Genomic DNA, 20,892 nt, shown 5'->3' with positions numbered 1-20,892 from the left:
AAACACTATCAATATGGCTGCAACTAGTACATTGGCGCCCCCCGCTGTCTTGGGAGGGTTATGGTGGCTTACCTTGGACCTGACGCCCATGAACTGGACGCCAGGTTCGTCACTCATATCAAGATTTGTTGTTACGAAGAGTGGGGAGCTTGGCCGGGATATATATAAAAGCCTGCTGGAAGCCCATGGAAAGGAAGGCAAGGACGAGGAGGATATCGCTGCCATGTTGGATTGCCCGGAGATACGCGCGAGGCTAAAGGCGGTATACGATTCTGCCGGATATTAAATGCGGTGTAAAAGGCGGTCAATGACGAAACGTGGGGCGGTTTGGATCCAAGTCTAAGCAGGATCAAGAGAATAGAGAGGGTGGCAGCTTTTAAGATAGATTAGAATGGTCGATGGAGGAGAGAGAGAGAGATAGAAAAGAGAGAGAGAGAGCAAAATAGTGAGAGAGAGAGAGACAATAGAGGATGATCTCCAATTCGTGATAGAAGTCTTGAACAAGACATGAATTTCGGTGTGCTCCAGAGCTGATTAACGCAATACAAACATCATGGCAAGAAAGAAGAGAAAAAAAAAAAAAAAAAAAGAAAAAAAGATCGGATGCAGCTCTAAAATTACATGTTTTGACTTGACTTGATTATGACTGCAGCACAGTCACAGAACCAGCCTCATTCAAGGCCACAATGCTTTGAGCGGAAGATCCCCATGCGACAGCAACAGCTGGCACAGCACTCCGCAAGGGCTCTGACCACTGCTTAGATGATTTGGTGAATTGTTGAACAGTCAATCCACTAGGGCCACCAGTTAAGAGGAATTGGCCAGTGTAATCCCAGAAGATTGACTGGACCTCATTACCGGTGTCCAGCACCTTGGTTTCCTTGGAGCTACGCAGGTCCCAAATCGAGACAGTGGTTGACTGAGCAGCCACAGCAGCCAAGAAAGTACCATTCTCAGAGAAGAAAAGGCACTTGACAGGCCCAGACATGGTAAAATCTGCCGCCAGGACACTGCTCTTGACATCGAAGACCTTAATATGGCCCTCAGCACCGCCAGCAGCCAAAAGCTGACCGTCTGGATGGAACTGCACGGACAACAAAGCTAGAGAATGAAAGTTAATATCGTGGTCAAAGGGAACTGTTATTATTGACAGCGTTTGCTTACCAGAATCAGTAAAAACTTGGGTGATCACAGTGCTTGTAGCCAGATCGTAGAGCACATAGCTCTTGTCCACACCCACAGAGGCAACAATGTCACCAGTTGCATGCACAGCAAGAGCAGTCACACCGCCAGCATGGGAGGCGAAGCTTGCCACCTCACTGCCATTTTCAAAGACTTTGACAGTGCCTGTGGCTGAACCAACGATAGCCTTGTTACCAGCCCATGTTGCATCGGTCACCGGACCATCTGTCTTAAGAGTCTGAACCACAGTCTTTTGGGAGAGAGAATAGACACCGACAACACCATCAGCACCACCAAACAAGGCAAGATCTCCCGTAGAATCGATCGACAAGGCTCGGCTGCCTGGGTACAGAGGTTCGGATGTTTCGGTGGGCTTGAATGCAGAAATAGCATCAGCTGTGACCCAGTCTTCAGGAACAGCGCGCTTGCGCCGGGTCTTTGAAAGACTAAAAGTATACATCAAGTCAGTAATCGGCAATATAAGCCCAATTAGAGAGGTAAGACCACTTACGTAGTGTGTGTGTTGTCAATTCGCTCCAACACTGCCTGGGGCAGGCCTTCTGAATCCACCTGCATGGCCTCGCCATCAGCCGGAGCATGACTGGCACCAACACTAATCTTCGACAGAGCATCACGGGCTTCATCCCGTTCCTTTGTCAATCGTGCGATCACCCGCACGGCAGCATCATGCTGGTATAGGGCGGAACTGAGCTCGCGGCGGGTCTGTGAGAGGTTCTGCTGGAGGGTGTATGTCTCGAGGGCGAGCGCATCCCATTCTTCTTGGAAAACACTGAGAAGAGAAGGGATAGATGTTAGGGTAGGGGGGCGAGGACGAACAACGCGCTGCGATTTGACATCAATCAGTTCGTCGGCTGCAAGCTCGTCGCCATTCACGGGATCCTTTCCATGTTCAGCGATATATGCTTCAATCAAGCGCTTTTCGAATACGCTGCCTAGATAGAGTTTAGTAAGCTTGTTACTAGGTATATAAGTGGTGGTCAGAGAAGACGTACCGCTCTTGGGAGAGATGACAGGCACTTGCGGAGCCTCTCCAGAGACTATGGGGGGAAAACAAAGTTAGCATCTCCTGAGCCCATCGGATATAAGTCAGTTGCAAGATTTGGGTACTTACTTGCACACAGCATGATTTAATTGAGGGGGATATGGGGGTGGGGAGAGGTGGATGAGGAGCTAGAAACGCGCAGCAGCGGCTCCTTTGCACTTTTCGATGTGTCCTATTTGGGTTTAGCGCCTACGAGCTGTTCGCGGACTTGAACTTCAACAACTTCTTCAATTTACCTCAACAACAGCTTCTTCCTAAGGAATTTATGTCTCAAGAATCAATGGCTTGCATCCTATAACCAATTCAAGAATACTGGTCTGTTTGTTCAAGCAAAATAAAAACTGAATGAACTTGGCAGCCACCTACACCAGGAATTAACGCGACAATGTCCAAAAACCCCAAATTCGCCTACGGTACCCGCCATTCCCCCCTGTCTTCTGGACGTACTTATCTAACCTCTCATATCTCTTATTAATAGAAGCACAAGAGCCTGCCTTTCTGCAAAGACTCCGGGGCCAATACGGTGGTGATACGTCCGGTCGCCTGGAGCGACCTGCCGCGCGACCTAAAAAGATCAAGGATCCCAAGGATGACGAGGATGATGGGCCTGTATATGTTGACGAGGAGAGTAACCAAGTGATTACCAAGGAGGAATACAAGGCGCTTGTCGAACCTCCCAAGGAAGATGAGACAAACACAGGGGACTCGTCCATAGCTGAAGGAGACAGGAAACCAACTGAGCCGATTGCCAAACAAAGTAACCTGACTGAAGTTGGTGGCCAGAGAAAGCGAAAGCAGGCCAAGGTAGTGGGTGAGGAGAACAAACCAGAGTCTGAATCACCCACAGTGGAAAAAACGCCTAAGAAACCTAAGAAAGCCAAGAAAATCAAGCTATCCTTTGATGAGGAGTGAACATTAACATGGGCATCTACATTCACGTTAGCAATATGCTGCTAACTTGACTTTTGCATTAGAAAGATGTACATATAGTGAGTCTAGATGATTCATTGTGAGTCAAAGCGGATATAGTTATTACTTACAAAAGCAACATTAGACAAGAAATTTTGAAATTTCAGTAATAAGGACCAGTAATAAAGAGTCTCTTGATCATCAGATTATAAACCAAACTTTTTAATGTGTAGTGACTGTTCTTAACATCATAATATCAAAAGTAAATATCTTGTTTCGAATCTCCATTTTTTCCCTCCGGATTTGCTGTTATCGGATTTTCCATTTCTCAGCAACTTTTTTTTTTTTTTTGGGTCCTCGTTCACTTCCCTCCACCATTTACTTCAACTTCTTAGATTGACCCGGACTATTAGACCGGTCTATCGCTCAAGATGCCTGTTGTAAATGTTGACGATCTAGTTCGTCTGCAGCGGAAACCTGAAGACATTCGAAATGTGAGTGCTGCCCCTCCATCCCACTCTGATGTCAGACCCCCCGTGCGGTTATACTAACGTTTCTTAGATCTGCATCCTTGCCCACGTTGTAAGTTGGCTGTAAAAAGTGACCACAATACTTTAAGTCTACATATTAATCGTCTGCCTGAATCTGCGCAATTTTAGGATCATGGAAAGACCTCATTAACCGATGGCCTGATCGCCACCAATGGCATAATTTCACCCAAGCTAGCGGGTAAGATTCGCTACTTGGATTCTCGTCCTGATGAGCAGCTCCGAGGTATCACAATGGAATCATCTGCGATTTCATTGCACTTCTCGATGCTTCGTCGTTCGGCCCCCGATGCTGCGCCAGTGCCCAAGGAGTACCTGATCAATCTGATTGATTCACCGGGTCACATCGACTTCAGTAGTGAGGTCTCTACTGCGTCTCGTCTCTGTGATGGTGCCGTTGTTCTCGTCGACGCCGTCGAGGGTGTCTGCAGTCAGACTGTCACTGTGCTCCGTCAGACATGGGTTGAGCAGTTAAAGCCGATCCTGATTATTAACAAAATGGATCGGTTGGTTTCCGAACTTAAGATGAGCCCTGGTGAAGCATTTGCGCACCTTAGCAGACTGTTAGAACAGGTTAATGCTGTTATCGGCAGTTTCTATCAAGGAGAACGCATGGAGGATGATATGCAGTGGCGAGAGCGTATGGAAGACCGCGCAAATGCCGCCGCTTCCAAGTCCAAGAAGCAGACTTTGGATGACGAGTCTGTTGCAAGTATCAGCGAGGCTACAGAATTTGAGGAGCGTGATGACCAGGATCTCTACTTTGCTCCCGAGAAGAACAATGTTATCTTCTGCAGCGCTGTCGACGGGTGGGCCTTTACGATCCGTCAATTCGCGGCAATTTATGAGAAGAAACTTGGTATAAAGCGTACAGTACTTGAAAAGGTTCTTTGGGGTGATTTTTACCTTGACCCGAGGACCAAGAGAGTGTTGGGACCGAAGCACTTGAAGGGTCGGGCCTTGAAACCTATGTTTGTGCAGTTGGTCCTAGACAGTATCTGGGCTGCCTACGAGGCGACAACTGGCGGTGGTAAAGGAAAGGGGTACGCAATTTTTTTTTTTTTTTACAGCTCTTTATCGACAAACACACCGAACTGACTCTTTCCTAGTGACCTCATTCTATTGGAGAAAATCACAAAGTCGTTGAATATCAACATCCCGCCTTATATTCTGCGCGGCCGTGATCCAAGAAACATCATGACCACACTATTCTCCTCTTGGCTTCCACTATCAACTGCTGTTCTGGTCTCAGTGATTGAATATTTGCCAAGCCCCCAAGCGGCACAGTCTGCTCGTCTGCCAGACATGATCAAATCATCTCCTGGCTCAGACTGCATCTCTGAAGAGGTCAAGCAGGCAATGGTTGACTTCAAGACTGGACCAGAGGAGCCTGTCGTTGCATATGTCAGTAAGATGGTTGCTATTCCCGAGAGCGAGTTGACTGCGAGCAAGAAGCGTGGCAGTAACATGACCGCCGAGGAGGCTCGAGATATCGCTCGCCGCAAGCGAGAGGAGATCGCGAAGATGCAAGCAGAAGCCAGCTCGGGACGTCAGGATGATTACGACCGAATGGCATCGGCGTTCGAAAATATTACCTTGATCAGACAGGAGGAAGAAACCGAGAAAGCCGTCGAGGAGGACGATGAAGATCCAGATCATCTAATCGGATTCGCCCGTCTCTACTCGGGAACCCTCTCGGTTGGTGACTCGGTCTATGTGCTTCCACCCAAGTTCTCTCCGGCAAACCCACATGCCAGCCCGGAGCCCAAAAAGGTCACTGTCACAGACTTGTACCTTCTCATGGGCCGTAGTCTCGAGCCGCTGCAATCAGTTCCTGCTGGTGTAGTGTTTGGTATTGGCGGTCTGGCAGGTTATGTGCTCAAGACAGGTACTCTTTGCAGTCAGCTTGAGGGAAGCATCAATTTGGCGGGTGTCTCACTTAACACCCCGCCAATTGTGCGTGTTGCCTTGGAGCCTGTTAACCCTGCTGATCTAGGCAAATTGGTTACTGGTTTGCGCCTTCTTGAACAGAGTGATCCTTGCGCCCAATACGAGGTCCTCCCCAGCGGTGAACATGTCATTCTCACTGCCGGTGAATTGCATCTGGAACGTTGCGTCAAGGATCTCCGTGAAAGATTCGCCAAATGTGAAATCCAAACTGGTGAAGCTATCGTCCCCTATCGGGAAACCATCGTCAACGCCCCAGAGATGGCACCGCCAAAGAACCCTGAATTGGGTCGCGGAGGCCTTCTAACAGTATCCCCTTCCAAGCAGATGACACTCCGCCTGCGTGTTGTGCCCCTGCCCGAGGCAGTGACCGATTTCCTTACAAAGCAAGTCGGAACTGTCAAACGACTTCAGTTAGAGAAACGCAACGAGGCGAAATCAGACGAGCCAGTAACAGAGTCCAGCCAGGAGTCAACGGTTGATGCCGCCGACGAAGCCCAAGAGGGTAGCATCCTGTCTCTTATCGAGTTCCGCGAAGAATTGACCAAGATATTCGAAAAGGAAGTCACCGAAGACAAGGAACTATGGAAGAACGTTGTCGACAGAATCACCGCATTCGGGCCCCGCAGAATCGGACCTAACATCCTTGTTGATGCCACTGCCGTTAACACCTGCGAGAAATTGTGAGTTTGATTTCCATCCCTCCCTACCCTCCAGCCCCAAAGTACCCATATATCACCATGAATCCTCCTCCTCCTCACAATCCTGACTCCAACTAACAATATACAACATAGCCTACTTGACGACCCAAAACAAAACACTCCCGTCTCCGCCGATAACCAACAAGCCTTGCTGGTACGCGACTTCAACGACAAAATCGCCTACGCCTTCCAACTCGCCACAGGCCAAGGCCCCCTCTGCCAAGAACCCATGCAAGGCGTAGCCGTCTTCCTAGAAGACCTCTCAGTCCAAGCAGCCGAAGGCGAACTCGACATGGGCCGTCTCACCGGCGACGCAATCCGACTCGTCCGCGAAGGAATCACGCAGGGATTCCTGGACTGGAGTCCCCGCATCATGCTTGCGATGTACAGCTGTGAGATCCAGGCCACAACCGAGGTTCTGGGCCGCGTATACGGCGTCATCACTCGTCGTCGTGGACGTATCCTTTCCGAGATCATGAAGGAAGGAACGCCCTTCTTCACTATCCTTGCTATTCTGCCTGTGGCAGAGTCGTTCGGATTCGCGGAGGAAATTCGCAAGAGGACTTCCGGTGCCGCGCAACCTCAGTTGATCTTCTCGGGCTTTGAGGCCTTGGATGAGGATCCGTTCTGGGTGCCCGCTACAGAAGAGGAGCTGGAGGATTTGGGAGAGTTGGCGGATAAGGAGAATGTTGCGAAGAGATATATGGATGCTGTGCGGAGTCGGAAGGGTTTGGTTGTTCAGGGTCGGAAGTTGATTGATGCAGAGAAGCAGAAGACTTTGAAGAAATAGGTGTGGTTTGGTTGTTGGTTTTCTTTATATCAATATCTTGTGGCTCTGAGACCGAGGGGATTTGTCTATACTACAATGTATGTTGAATTCAAACGTCAAAAATAAAAGTAGATCATTCGTTTTTTCTTGGTTTAAGCTTCCAAGGTCAATTCTCACCTCCCCCTTCAATGTTTTTTTTCTTTCGCATACGTACGTTGTGCATCCATTCAATGTTAGTACCAGTCTACCTCATGATCACTGAAGTGCTAGAATGTGTGAGTATTTCTGTCAATTGTGTACCTAGTAGGTAGACTCAGAACTGTATGGATACTTAAAAGTTTCAGATGTTGACTTTTCTTCCCTTTTGATGTTTCTAAATGTCATATGAATACTTACTAGTAGTATAAGTGTTGAAAGAAGGGAATTAAGGTACAATCGAGTTAAATCCATTGAGTTCTAGATCTAATTTAACTAGTGCGAATTACATATAACATTGAATGTAACAATCCCGAGATTTTCTTAGTGTCAAAGATTACAGACAAGAAGTAGTAGAGGGATGGTTCGCAAAGGATGAGAGTCCCCGCGCGATTCCAAAGGAATACCATCAATCTCCCTCCATTGACAAACACAACCAGACATGGATTAGGTCTCGGTCGTGTATACTTAGGAGGGTAAATCTACATATTGTAAGCTGGGCAGCCGTTCTGTTCAAGAAGATCTTCAGAATCTGTAGTTAACGGAGAGTAAAAGAAGTGAGAATTCGTATTTCATTCATGAACTTGGTGGGTATCACATAAATTCTGCGGGAGGAGTTCGGCCTCGCAATGCAGTGCTGGGGTACATTCATATCGCCATATGCTCACGTTTGTGGCCGGCAGAGGCACACCGTATAGGTGCCCATGGGAGAGGTTAAGAGATGTATGCCACTCGTTGAGAGTTGGGAGGGCTCATGTCGGGGATAGATAGTGGGAAGCTCCTCTGGCCCGAGTGACGAAGAACGGAGATATGGGTCTTGTCACACGTAGCCTGGCGATTGTCTCGCGCTCGGCATTGCCACAGATTATCCGGCTTGGGCGCTTTTGTCTGCGCGTACCAAATGCAAGAAAGGCTTGATATTGGGAGGGGGCATAGTTATGCAGTCACTTCAAGGCAGCCGTCCATCACAACTCGAAGGGTAAGGAATCGGAGTCCTCAATAGTCATAAAAAAAAAACGGGCTGGGCCAGACTAAGCAGCACTTAGTACGGGCGCGCAACCTTTCTTTGCTCACTAACACCGGTAACAGGGTCACGCATCTCCTTCCAGCTGACGGGGAACATCATATTTCCCGAGTCGCTGCGAGCCATGACGATACCGAGATCATTGCGAGCAGTAGTGATATAATAGAAACTCTGATCACCCTGAGAAATGACCGAGCCACGCACGATATCACCAACGCGGAACATCTCATCCATAACGACGCGGTCCTTTTCAACAGCGCGGACGTCCTCCTTGCGAATGATAGCCTGGAAGCGCAGCTCGTCGGTGCTACTGTGGTTCTCGGGATTGGCAGCAGAGGTCAAGATGGAGGCAACGTTGTCATTGTCGGAGGTATTCTGTGAGGGGTCTTGCGAGACATCGTCCAGGACAACGAGGATAGAGACGGTAGCCTGTCGCTTTTGAACGCGAGTGACACGGGCCAAGACGATTGAATCCACTGCGGGGAGGGTATTGTATCGATCTTTGGGCTTGTTTGGCGTTGAGGCAGCTCGACTTGTGGCTGGAACGACCCTTGAGACTCGAATGGTTGGCTTTGTTTCTGTCTTGGGTTCGGCATTATCCACGATGACGGGACCAGCAATGGAGGCATAGATATTGGATTGTTGAATGTGTGTTCCGGGACCTGCGGTGTAAATGGAAGCAGACCCTAGGCGCTGGCCTGGGATTGCCACGGGTGAGATTGGTGTTGCCATTATGTTGATGGAAGCTTGTAAGTTTTGATGGGGGGAAGTTCAAGCGGAAGTGATTTTTTTTGAGAGCTATGGCCGGGGCCCGGAAGTAGGTTTCCCCGCAGGACCCGCTCGGGACTCACTTGGAACTGCGTGCATGTACTATAGAACATGCAGGACATACGAATACTAACATGACCTCCATGCTTGAAAGTTGAGACGATTCAATTATGAAAATCCCACATCTAGCATTAATACACGGTGTATGCGTAACAACACAGAAGACACGATAGCACCGACCCAAAATAAAATATCATAAAACATGGAAACAGTAGAAGAAAAACGGCCCTCAGCACTCCAAATGCCCGCTGTCAAAAGCAAAAAAAAAAAAAAGAAAAGAAAAGAAAAAAACTGAATTTCCAAGAATTCAATGCCCAGACTAACACCCAGGGAATAGTTGCGGGGAGTGACATAAGAGTTGAATGACTGAACAACGAAAATGAGGGATTTGCAATACGTTAGAAACAAGAAGAATAAAAGTAGGAGAAAATGTACCCTATGCTTCAACCAAAGTCTGCTTGGGACCAGCACCCAACAACTCCAAGCATCGTCGTGCAAGTGCAATCACTTCTCCCTCGCCATCATCCATATCTTCTTCATCAGATTCGATGTTCTTGTCAGAGATTGACTTTACCATTTGTACAATGTCCTCTGACTTGGAAATGTACCCGATGAGCTTCTTATCTTCGGATTCCAGCAACTGAAGAAGAGTCCAAATAGCGATATGCTGGAAAGTTGGATCTCCGCTTGCTAGGAATCGCTGGAGATAACCGTGGATACCGCCGTGCGGGTCTGTCCAGTTACGAACGAAGATTGAATAATCACCCACTAGGTTGGTCAGTAATGAATACAAAGAAAACAGATGAGACCAAGAAGGAAAAATCGGTTTACATACCTTTAGAAGAAAGATTGCCCAAAGCAGCTGCACTGTTTCCTTGCACCTCGACACTCTCAGAGTTGGTCAATGGGATCAAGACATCAAAGACGCCCAAGTTGAGGAGGTGAATTTTGAGGTCATCGCTGAGGGCCAGCACAGCGATTGCAGCGGTCATTTCGGATTGGACGGTCAGGGGAACGCGGAGGACCAAGTCTTTGCATTTCTGCACGGCACCAGCCTGCAGGACAAGCTCCTTGTTGCGATCAGAGCTAGCAGCAAGGTTACGCAGGGTGGAGATGGCATGGCACTGAATCTCCTCATTGTCAGTAGTCCCGAGCAAGTCCACCAAGGGCTTCAGGAAACCAGCTTCGATGATCGGGGACTCGTTGAGCGGGTGGATAGAGATGTTGCGGATACAAGCAACGGCCGAGAGAATCAACGGGAGATAGGATGATTGAAGCAGTCGAAGGAGGGGGGCGAGTCCCTTGGCCCGAACAATCTCCAGCTGATATTTCTCATCGGAAGCCAGATTGCGTAGAGCGAGAGCGGCTTGGCATTGAACCTTGGGGGTGGATGAGTCCATCAAATGGACCAATGATTGGACCAGACGGGACTCGGTTTGGGCTAGTCGCTTGCGATTGGTCGAGTCGACAGCAATGTTGCTAAGTGCGGTTGTACAGTAGTATTGGACGTCAACATCGGGAGAGGAGAGGAGGTGAACGAGAACAGGAATGGCGCCGGCGTTGACGAGTTGTTGTCGGTTATCGTCTAAGGGGGGTCAGGTTAGCGATCGGTCCCTCTCAGAAGAAGAAAAAAAAGGATTGCCTACCGGAATGGGTCATATTGAGCAGAGCTCCAGTGGCGTTCCGTTGAACGCGCATATCCTTGGACTTGGCCAGTCGGATGAGAGGACCCAGGGCACCGGATCGAGCGATCTTGGCCTTGTTCTCCTCGTGGGTGGCCAGATTTGTGATACAACCGACGGCATTGCACTGGACCTCGACGTTTGGCGACATCATTTGGCGGATCAGAGGGGCCAGCCCCCCAAGGGCGACGATCAAGACCTTGTTCTCACCTGGATCGGAGGGTTAGTTTTTCGATGGACACGTGCATTGGTGAGGAATTAGAACACCGACCATTGACGGCAAGGTTTCCCAGCGCTGCACTGGCAGCTCGCTGGACCTCTAGATCGGAGCTTTGCAGCAAGAATAGAATGGGATCCAAAGTATCGCGATCTACCTCTCGAACATCTGCCCAAATCGAATATAGAGGTTAGGTATTGCATCATCAGGGTCATTTTGCGTCATCACGCACCTCGTTCGGTGATTTCGGCGAAGGTTAAACTTGCGCTTCGCTGAAGATCAATGTTGTCGGAATATACGAGAGTGCTTAAAGCTCGCAGCGGCTCTCCTGAGAAGAAATCGGTTTCGGCGCGCTGTACAAGGGGGGGAAAAGAGGCACGGGTTAGCTCAGCTCATGTAACGGCAGTGACCAGGATTTGCCGACCGCAAGTTATGGATCGGAGAGGGATTGTATCGAGGCACGAATGGACATACATTTTCCAAGTAGCCTAAAAGATCGGAGACAGCTTCTCGTTCATTATCTGCTAAGGTTGTTTCATAGATGTCTTCTCGGGAACGACCAGCCCCGAGACAGGCGGTAATATGACACCATCGGTCGACGGCCGACAGGCACGACAGACAAGTGGTAGCGAATCCACTCATGCCTCCTTCAACAGGCCCGCATCAGGGCGTGAAAGTATATGCGATGAAGGTGAAGGGTGAAGTCGATAAATTGTGGGAAAGACGGGAGGCTGGTAAGGCTTGAAGCATGCGCAAGCTTTTTTTTCCCTTCGGGGCGGGGGGAACACAGGCGCGTGACGAACGTACGTTTGATTTCTGAGAATAGAAAGGGGGGGAAGAGATAATCGGGGATTCAAGGGAAGGGATGGAAAGGACGAAAGGTTGCAGGAGCTCACTAGTGTTTCCCCCACCCGTGCTCAAGGGAAACCGGGACCATCAAACGTGCGACTCGAAAGTATGTAGCTCTCTTTTACTATGAGAATCTTTTTTAATCTGATCTTTTTTTATTTTATTTTCAATCAATTTGTGAATATGTAAAAAAAAAATTAAAAAAATTAAATCTATCTTTTATTTCCTTACTTTCTTATACATATAATCTTGGTTAAAAGCAAAATGTATATATACAATCTTCCAAAGATGACTTGCTCTGATCTTTTAGATAACGGAAGCTTCAGCTTGACACATCGTGGCCATAGAGTACTGTCACTAGTAGTCACCTCGGTTGTCAAGTATAACAATGCAATTATTTTATTATTATTATTTTTTCATTATTTATTCTATATTCTTATTCTTTTAAACAGAATAAAAGAATAGATTCTTAAAGTCTTTTAATTTTTGAATATCTTTACTACTATCTCTAGAGTGATTCTTGGAAGTTCCGGGTCCGTGCAGCCTTAGAAATGACGTTTCATGTGATGTGAAATGGATCACCTGGCAAAGTCATGATATGGAGACATTGATGTTACAGAAAGATATTCATTATCTATTTCTCTCTCTGTATCCATCAGATGGCGAAGGGATTTAGGAGGGAAAAAAGAGAGAAAAAAAAGAAAAATTGCAAAAAAAAAAAAAAAAAAAAAAGAACAAAAACCCCCATTTTCCAAGCTAAACCAGCAGTGGTAACGATGGTCCGAGTCACTCTCTCCTTTTTTTCTCTCTTACTAGTATTTCTTTTCCCCGCAAAAATCAAATTCGAGAAAAAGGCAAATGACATAGCAAGTATCAGCGATAGGTCCTTAGTGGTTCAACTAGTTCACATGAGGCAAATGGGCCCATTCGATCTCTTATTTTCTCTATATTTAACAGATTCCCGTGGGTCTAGTCGTTTTTCCCTTGGTTCCGTTCAATCCTTTGGTTATATCATCAATTTCCTTTTAGATTTCGTACCTGGCGCATTTTGCCTCTTCAACTCTCTCTACTTTCAACTTCAACATGTGGTAAAAAATCAGAAAAAGAAAGCAAGAAAACCCTTTTTTTGAGCCGCTTCTTAGTCCAGTTGCCGATCTCACTCTGACGTACTCGGCTACTCTCTCTTGAGATCTGGAGTGTTCTGCGTGAGATTCTTGGAGATTCTTGGAGAACAAAAGAAAAAGCCTTGTCTCTTCCCCTTTCATAGGGAAAAAAAAAAGAAGTAAAGAAAGAAGGGAAAAAGAAAGCAACAGAAAGAAACATGTCTGCATCTACTGCCACCGCCTCCACGGTGTCAGACTCTCCTCGCCCGGGGCGTCTCCGTCGTCTTAGCCAACTACGCGCTTACACCCAAAATCTATCTTCCCCCACTGGGCAACGGGCCCGCAATTCTTTGAGTAGTCGAATCCCCTGGTTATCGCCAACTTCCAGCGATTTCCCTCAAAGCCAGGGGACCTCCACTTCATGTCCTGACGATCACTCACTATCCCGATACACTTCTGCGCCCTCTCCTACTTCCCGTCCCGATAGTCAAGTCTCAGTCGATTCTGCTCCTCCAGACCCCAACGCTTCGGGAATGGCTCGACTTCGAAGTGTCTCCGCCGTCTCAGGTCGGGCACCACGGCTCGGTCGCACTACCGTCCCAGAGGCCCTGTCCCAGCTACAAACTGCCCCCGTTCCACCCCCAGCGACCACCCCATCCCCAGAACCTCCCACCGCGAGCGAGGCACCAGATCTGCCCATCACAACTCTCGATGCGCAATCACCAGCCACCCCAAAACAAAGAGCCACCATTCGATTCTTCCCTTATCAGGATACCTATCAAAATTCACGACCCTCTTTACCCTTTGTGCCCGTCGCCCGCACCTTACCATCCGAGAGCTGTGTCATTCGAGTCGGTCGCTATTCTGAACGAGATGGCATTCCTATCCCCAACCCCACCGAGCCCTCAGATGCCCCCGTCGGCTTCAAATCCAAGGTTGTCAGTCGCAAGCATTGTGAGTTCATGTATGTCAATGGTCAGTGGCATGTCAAGGATGTGGGCAGCTCGTCGGGTACCTTTTTGAATCACATGCGCTTAAGTCAGCCTAATATGCAGTCCCGTCTTTATACCATCAAGGACGGTGACATTGTGCAATTGGGTATTGATTTCCGGGGCGGCGAGGAAATGATTTTCCGATGTGTGCGCATTCGTATTGAATGTAATCGCTCATGGCAGCAACAACCTAACGAATTCAAGTATGATCTCTCCCCTCTACCCTTTTTTCTTTTCTTTTCCTTTTGTCTTTAAGCTACCCACACTAATATATCCAACAGTAAAAACACGGAGAGCCTCATTAACAACCTGGGCAAGGGTGAAACTGCTGATTATGCTGGCTGTCGGGAATGCTCGATTTGTCTGGGCTCGGTTCTGGTGAGCCATCTTTTATTTCCTATGGATCCCGACTATTTCTAACATCTTATCCAGCGGCCATACCAGTGTCTCTTCATGGCGGCGTGTGCTCATGTCTGGCATTATAAATGCATCAGTCGTCTGCTCCATTCTCCCGATTACCCAATGTTTCAATGCCCCAATTGTCGCGCATTTACAGACCTGAGCGCTGAAGTTGATGACTCGAACGACTATGAACCTGAAAAGAAGGAGGAAAAGGACACACCAGCCATTGCTGGAGAAATCGCCCCTGAACCTCGTTCCGAGACACAATCCCCCGCCAATACCTCCCTAGTCATCGATACGCACCAACAAGACATCATTCCCGAAGAGCCAGACCTGGTCACCGATGTGGAGAATTTGCATTTGAATGGGCAGAGGCCAGACGTGGATACGGAAGATAGTCGAAGCACGGACTCCCCCGCTCCTAATGGGAGTCACGATGACCTCTCGCGTAGTGCCACCAATATACCAGGCTGGCAACCTACACAACCTCTCAACGTTCCCATCTCTCATCTTCGGGCAGATACTCCAGTCCGCTCCGAGACATCCGACGACAATCCCTTAACGCCTCGAAATGATTCAGGTCCCCTCGCCTTTGACGGTCGCGCAGGAATGCAATAACGGGGTTTCTAGCTTGGGAGTGAAGAAATATTCATGATCCATATCCTGCGATATATGGCCATAATGCATCTTTAACACGTTTTCGTTTTCTATGTTGAAACCATAAATATTAGCGGTTTGTTTGGATGCATCTACGTCTTTCAACTGCGGTCATATCATCTTTTTTCGTCTAATTTGACATTTTTCTCATGGCAATCTGGGGGTTTTTTTTGTTTTTCTCTTTGTTCCCCCCCCCCCCCCCCCTCATCCGGCCTTTTTTATACCCCTCTTGCAGCTCAAACTCATAACCCCTGGATATCAAAAGAACGAGGAACTTTCATTGATTGATTTTGTCCATGTTTGCTTTTACTCAGAATATCGACGTCTGGAGTCTCGGGCTTTCAACCATCCGCAATATTCAGGCATCTTTTCTAGAAATAAACAGACTAGATTTAAGAAACACTCGGCACGTGCCTTCTCTGATACCCCGCTAACATGATAATCACGAGTTTCCTTCTAATGCTTGTCCTGTACTTGAATTACGATAGCTATCTCAGAGGCAAGAAGTAAGTGCTGTCTCCTCCTTCAAATTTTGTTGATATCAAAGAGAATAAATCTCTAAATATATATATATATATAAAAAGAGAGATATCAGAGAGAGAATAGAAGCTTAAGCCTTTCGATGCTTGGATTTGGCCAAGGTTCAATGTTACGGCCCCACAGCATTCAATAGAAGCGGGGGATAAGGGATAAGTAGTATGGGGACAAGAATGACCCCACAATCAACTATGTAGCATTACTCCCCAGCAAAATCCATGCATTATAGCGGTACACATTGAGATATCATACACCATCTGTTGCTAACCGGATCAAAGTGATTTCGAAAGACTTCCAAGATCACATTCGAGCCAGAATTATCCCCACCAAAGTCTCCTCCCATACCGCCCGGAGAGCCCGTATCCGGAGGTCGGAAAACATCATGATAACATATACGAGCCTCTTCAGGAATAATAGTAGAGTATTCACCAGCATTAGTAGACCCATGCATAGATACCATGAGCTGGCTGTAATGTTCTTCCAATTCCATGCACTTCTCTGCCAGCAAAGCTTGAGGGGTACAAGGGAAAAACGCTTGAACAGGCGGTGCCTGGCGTAGCAATTCCAAAGCCTTCCGCCGCAGACTTGAATCACGGCACTTGATTGCTGTCAGGAATAACGGGAGGCCCAAGCCCATTTCGAAAGTGAATGGTGCTGATCCCCCCGAAGTTGCAAAAGCCAGGCCTGCATTCTCAACAATAATGGCAAAGTCATCGATGTAATCATCGTAGATTAATTGCTGCTGCGTCAAACACGTCGAAATGTATATGGAAGCAGCAGCATGGAACGCCAACATCACCGGCTCAGCCGGGACACCAGATTTGCAGAGATTTGTGTAAGCAAGCAGCCACTGATCCAGTTTCGTTTTGAGCATTCGCTGCTTGGCAAGCATTTCCGGCCCCGCGACAAACTCCCCAATAGGAGCTCTGCGAATCGGCATCGCCTCTCGCTCGAGGAGAGTGACCTCAGCGAATACAACCGAGATCGCCGTTCTTGCAGCATCAAGAGAGGTGAACTCGGTGTTCAAGTTCTGGTCGGCAAGGTTGAAAATCTCGCTGACTTGAACCACCGATATAGTCAGGGAGATGGCACCCAGCCTCAAGAATAACGGGATGATAGTGTTATCTAGAAATAAGGATCTGGGGAGGGAAAGTGCGCCAGCAGCAACTTGATGACGCAAGGTAAGAATCAAATTCACGCCTTGCTCGTAGAGCTGGAGAGCTTCGACCGCGCGTCCCTGAATGGCCTCGACACAGATGAATAGCACACAGCTAATCAGCGCGATATACGGATCTGCTTTACCGCGCACAATCTGGGAGTGGACGTTGGATATGGCGCGGGAGTACCACGTCAAGGCATCTCGCTGGGTATGATTGAGGCTGTGATTCTTTCCCTGGTGGATCCTCAAGAGCGGAAAATCCAGGCACTGGTCAGGATGTTCGTACAAGACGCTAATCGAGATGATGGCATCCCACACAGCAGGCTCGGAGCGACAAATTTGAGGGGCCACTTTGGTCCAGAAATCGAGGTTCATCCCAGCGGCAAGTCCCTTGGATACATTTTGGACATAGTATTCAAAGGCACGGCGCTCCCCGCAGCCTTTGTTTGGTGACTCGGCCAAACTGTAGCTAGGGGGGCGTGTATATAAGGTAGAAGATGCAGAGTAAGATAGATCAGTGACCCCATATTCACATTTGCGCCCGGTCTTGACGCATCGAAGACATAAGGGCTTCTCCTCGCCACATTTGACTCTTCGAATTCTAGTGGCTTGTTAGCGTTAGTGATGAGTGAGGGTTAGGACTGTACCTACTTGCAAGTCTGGCAGCCATATCTGGATTTGGAACCGCCGACCCGACGGCTTGGCGGAGTATCGGAGCCCATGCCTATCGCAGCCAGTCTTACACATGGTCCAAGAATAAAAAATCATGCATATGTGAAAGGTCAATCGTGACGTGACGTGGCTGAATTCAACAAAGGGGTATGTAGCTAAGTGGGCCCCTAGATTTTAATAGGGAGTAATTTGAGGGCGTCATTTGTGAATGAAGTTGTTCCCAACATCTGAAGGCTGTAAGACGTTCCCGAGGCCATTGGCTATACCGGAATATACTTGTTCCAGAATCCATTGTGTCTCTTCAAATGTGATGTGAGACAAAGAAAATATTCCAAGTTTTCAATGTTGCAGATGTCGAATCCCAAGCCTTCTGACGAATCTTGGATACAATGCCGTCCACAGTTTCGAGTCTCTCTGATCCAATATTTGAAGGTCCAAGTTCACTCTCTTTGTTGCACTAGGCTAATCATATACTTGCATTTTCGATCAAGCCCCGCCTATAATGAATTCTTGAAGATTCGATTAAGAAGAAAGATATTAGCTTTCATTCACAATCTATGAATAGTAAGGCCTATCTATATGTAGAGTTTTCAACCTTGGATTCAAACATCAAAGATTGAAAATGCAGGAACGTTGATCATAAATACTTGACCTTGTCCCCAGCCCTATCCATCTCTCACATTCTCTCCAAAAGAAAAAAAAAAAAAGAGGCCCAGCATCAAATTCAACATCAGCTAAAATCCCGGAGTCTTGAAAAAAAAAAAGAAAAATCCAAACAGCCTTACAGCCTTACAAGCCACACCATGAATTCCCTCGCAGTCGACTTCTATAGCCAGCGGACAGAGGTCGTGAACAATCTCAACAGCTACCGAGACCTTAAATTCCTCAAGAAGAAAACTCATGCATACGAGATGATCGTCCAAGGTATCAGAAGTGACATGCGAACCCTCGAAAACATGCTCGAAATCCCTGGTGACCGAACCAACCTCGGCACCCAGACCTCTTTGTGCTTCAGGGAGCGTGTCAACCGTGTAAATGTTTACCTAGATGACCTCGTTCTCGCCCTTGAATGCCACTTGGCTCGTGATGTACTGCGAGACTTTCTTCTTATTGTCGTTACAACTGTTGGCATGTTCAGACTTACAGGGATCGACGATTACTATGCTGATGAGATGGCCTTGAGGGCCAGGGAGCTTCACAAGAAGTACCGGCCAACGGTCAATCATTCAATTGAGTCCTACGAGTACTTGAAGAGAATGTGGAGGGATTTGAACTTTTATCGCATCGCTTGTAACTGCCCTCATTGCAAGGATCGGGATGTTTTTGCTTGAAGGACTGGAACTTGAACTTGGTCTTTGCGCTTGCGTTTTATTTTCTGGATTTTCTGGATTTTCTGGCTTTTGTTTCAAATTGTTCATTGAAATTCATTCCAGATGTCGTTTTGCACCTCTCTGATTATTTCTACTCTCACACGTAAATAGGATAAAGATTGACATACCGTAGAACAACTATACTTTGACTGTACTGCGAAACCAATCTATACATCTATATGGAGAAGGTTGTATAGCTCTGGAGCCTAGAGTTGCCTAGAGTTCCAACGTTGGGCTGTGCTCTGGCAAGGCATAAAAACCCCCCCATCTTCCCTTCAAATGTTCATCTCCTCATCATCCTTACATTTCCTTCAAGTTTTGGGCTGCAATTTTATTAAAGTCTTTACGAGATAATATTTGCCAGATATCCATAACTATTTGCTATATAGTCTATCGAAACCCAACAGCAAAACCACGACCATCCTCATAATGGATCATATAACCGACGGTTTGCGAAATACTTCCTTGTCGAACTCCGACTTTGACAATCACCCCGACTCAGAGCAGCTGCTCTTTAATCCTCAAGAGGGTAGCGGCTTCGCAACAACGGCGCTAGATGATATCCCTCGTTATCTCTTTCGCATCGCCTCCCCGAAATCCGATGGCGAAACAAACGACACATGGGTTCGCTCCGAGTCAGCCAAACAAAAGGAGACTTCATCTGCGGAGGATATCTTCTTTAATTTGAATAATAACAAGCAAACAAACGTCGCTCGAGCACTGAACCAGCATTTACGATGGTGGGGAAAAGATACCCCAGACAACTTTGTGTCGTGGACCAGCTCTTTGCTCTTTGCAATCCAGTACATCTACTACCGACATTTGAGTCTCGGAGATAGATCACATCTCAGAGATATCAAGCTTTTTGTCATCGACACAGCACTCTTTCCTCAGGGCACATTCATGCGCGACTTGGAATTGATCGAAAATTTCTCGGAATATGACACCCACGAACCCTGCGACAACCTGGAATACCTTGGAAGAATGCGAAAATGCGAGTATTATTACGGAGAGTATCTTTCACAAGGCCAACTTAAAATTAAGGGCAAATGCGAAATAATATCCGCCCAATGTCTTTTTGAAAGTGGTCGACTACGCCGTCTACAGCCTGATTTTCGCGAGATTTATAGACTTCCAGTAAAAAATGGAAAGCCGGACTGGGCTAAGGAAGTCAATCGCCTTCGCCAAAAGGTTTGGCCACTCGAATATACACCGTTAGATGATCACGAGATGGCAGAGAGATCAAAGGCCATTGAAGAGATTCTACAGGAGCTTACGCCGAGCTGGAGATTCCCTCTTGCTATCTACTTTACAGCCTTGATCGGCCCCGACTCCTTATATCGTCTGGAGCTGGATCAAAGCGAAAAGATAAATTATACATTCCTGAGGCATTTCGAAGCCATTTTCCCTAAGGGTGAGTACATGTTGGTCAGGAAATAACGCACATGGTCCCATTGACTAAGAAGATCTAGAAGAACAACATGCATTCAACCCTTTAAACTTCAATGTTGTCGCACCGGAGACAATGCCTGAGCTGCAGCAAGTCGAGGTACTTATTCATGATATACACTCGTACTACGAGCGCATATGAGCCTTAGGTTAGTGCTCAAACCTGACAAAAACACATATAATAAGCCCTTTCTAATATCACGTTTAGATCGACCAAAGGCAGTTCAATCTGATAATTCTACTTCGGAGAATCAATATGCTGTATAGTCGGTCCACGAAATACTTTCAAGATACTAATGTGAATGTTGACGAATAAGGCTTCAAATGTTATTTATGGTCGTGGCTCAGGTCAACTGGTACGACTTGCATGTGAATGGCGAGCGTGGATAAGGAGGGTTAAATGGATTCGTCCGTTCCCAAGGTTAATGATATGCACATGTGGATTATTTTTTATTTTCTACATGTATAGATACCAGGTGAATTTGTGGACAGGAAACAAGCACTGAACTTGAGTTATGAGTTAAATAAATTGATAAATGATATTATTTTCTTACACTGCGTTTATGAGAACCAAGTTACTGTAGTTTCTCATACTGGTATATTGCACATTTCCCCTTGCTTCCTTCCTTTGATTCTG

The 20,892-nt window shown here is 47.2% G+C and overlaps 9 protein-coding genes across 9 annotated transcripts; 5 read left to right on the top strand and 4 right to left on the bottom strand.

Moving 5' to 3' along the window:
* Positions 1-13: 13 nt before the first annotated feature.
* Positions 14-286, top strand: N7466_009917 (uncharacterized protein; the record flags this gene model as incomplete). The annotated part of the gene is made up of 1 exon (XM_057169306.1): positions 14-286. The coding sequence occupies one exon, from the start codon at positions 14-16 to the stop codon at positions 284-286; it is 273 nt and encodes a 90-aa protein (XP_057016697.1).
* Positions 287-640: 354 nt separating this feature from the next.
* On the bottom strand, positions 641-2,327 carry N7466_009916 (pre-mRNA-processing factor 19 family protein; the record flags this gene model as incomplete). The annotated part of the gene is made up of 5 exons (XM_057169305.1): positions 641-1,101; positions 1,165-1,628; positions 1,694-2,135; positions 2,196-2,240; positions 2,315-2,327. 5 exons carry the CDS (start codon positions 2,325-2,327, stop codon positions 641-643), a joined length of 1,425 nt encoding a protein of 474 aa, XP_057016696.1.
* A 303-nt stretch (positions 2,328-2,630) lies between these two features.
* N7466_009915 (DUF4604 domain-containing protein) lies at positions 2,631-3,157 on the top strand (the record flags this gene model as incomplete). Its single annotated transcript, XM_057169304.1, has 2 exons — positions 2,631-2,658; positions 2,724-3,157. 2 exons carry the CDS (start codon positions 2,631-2,633, stop codon positions 3,155-3,157), a joined length of 462 nt encoding a protein of 153 aa, XP_057016695.1.
* A 428-nt stretch (positions 3,158-3,585) lies between these two features.
* Positions 3,586-7,140, top strand: N7466_009914 (GTPase RIA1; the record flags this gene model as incomplete). Its single annotated transcript, XM_057169303.1, has 5 exons — positions 3,586-3,648; positions 3,716-3,736; positions 3,814-4,745; positions 4,812-6,332; positions 6,444-7,140. The coding sequence occupies 5 exons, from the start codon at positions 3,586-3,588 to the stop codon at positions 7,138-7,140; spliced, it is 3,234 nt and encodes a 1,077-aa protein (XP_057016694.1).
* Positions 7,141-8,356: 1,216 nt separating this feature from the next.
* On the bottom strand, positions 8,357-9,070 carry N7466_009913 (exosome non-catalytic core subunit CSL4; the record flags this gene model as incomplete). The annotated part of the gene is made up of 1 exon (XM_057169302.1): positions 8,357-9,070. The coding sequence occupies one exon, from the start codon at positions 9,068-9,070 to the stop codon at positions 8,357-8,359; it is 714 nt and encodes a 237-aa protein (XP_057016693.1).
* A 532-nt stretch (positions 9,071-9,602) lies between these two features.
* Positions 9,603-11,707, bottom strand: vac8 (protein anchor VAC8; the record flags this gene model as incomplete). Its single annotated transcript, XM_057169301.1, has 6 exons — positions 9,603-9,934; positions 10,002-10,751; positions 10,813-11,058; positions 11,120-11,233; positions 11,298-11,418; positions 11,540-11,707. 6 exons carry the CDS (start codon positions 11,705-11,707, stop codon positions 9,603-9,605), a joined length of 1,731 nt encoding a protein of 576 aa, XP_057016692.1.
* Positions 11,708-13,235: 1,528 nt separating this feature from the next.
* On the top strand, positions 13,236-15,029 carry N7466_009911 (FHA domain protein; the record flags this gene model as incomplete). The annotated part of the gene is made up of 3 exons (XM_057169300.1): positions 13,236-14,212; positions 14,291-14,387; positions 14,442-15,029. The coding sequence occupies 3 exons, from the start codon at positions 13,236-13,238 to the stop codon at positions 15,027-15,029; spliced, it is 1,662 nt and encodes a 553-aa protein (XP_057016691.1).
* A 799-nt stretch (positions 15,030-15,828) lies between these two features.
* On the bottom strand, positions 15,829-17,434 carry N7466_009910 (Zn(II)2Cys6 transcription factor domain-containing protein; the record flags this gene model as incomplete). The annotated part of the gene is made up of 2 exons (XM_057169299.1): positions 15,829-17,372; positions 17,416-17,434. 2 exons carry the CDS (start codon positions 17,432-17,434, stop codon positions 15,829-15,831), a joined length of 1,563 nt encoding a protein of 520 aa, XP_057016690.1.
* An 805-nt stretch (positions 17,435-18,239) lies between these two features.
* Positions 18,240-20,397, top strand: N7466_009909 (uncharacterized protein; the record flags this gene model as incomplete). The annotated part of the gene is made up of 3 exons (XM_057169298.1): positions 18,240-18,679; positions 19,196-20,220; positions 20,279-20,397. The coding sequence occupies 3 exons, from the start codon at positions 18,240-18,242 to the stop codon at positions 20,395-20,397; spliced, it is 1,584 nt and encodes a 527-aa protein (XP_057016689.1).
* Between the last annotated feature and the right edge of the window lie 495 nt (positions 20,398-20,892).

This window comes from Penicillium verhagenii (assembly GCF_028828195.1).
Source record: "Penicillium verhagenii strain IBT 33310 chromosome Unknown utg000010l_segment0_segment0, whole genome shotgun sequence".
Classification (NCBI taxonomy): Eukaryota; Fungi; Ascomycota; class Eurotiomycetes; order Eurotiales; family Aspergillaceae; genus Penicillium; species Penicillium verhagenii.
The sequence above is the reverse complement of the archived record's forward strand: the minus strand, read 5'-3'. Positions and strand labels throughout refer to the sequence as shown.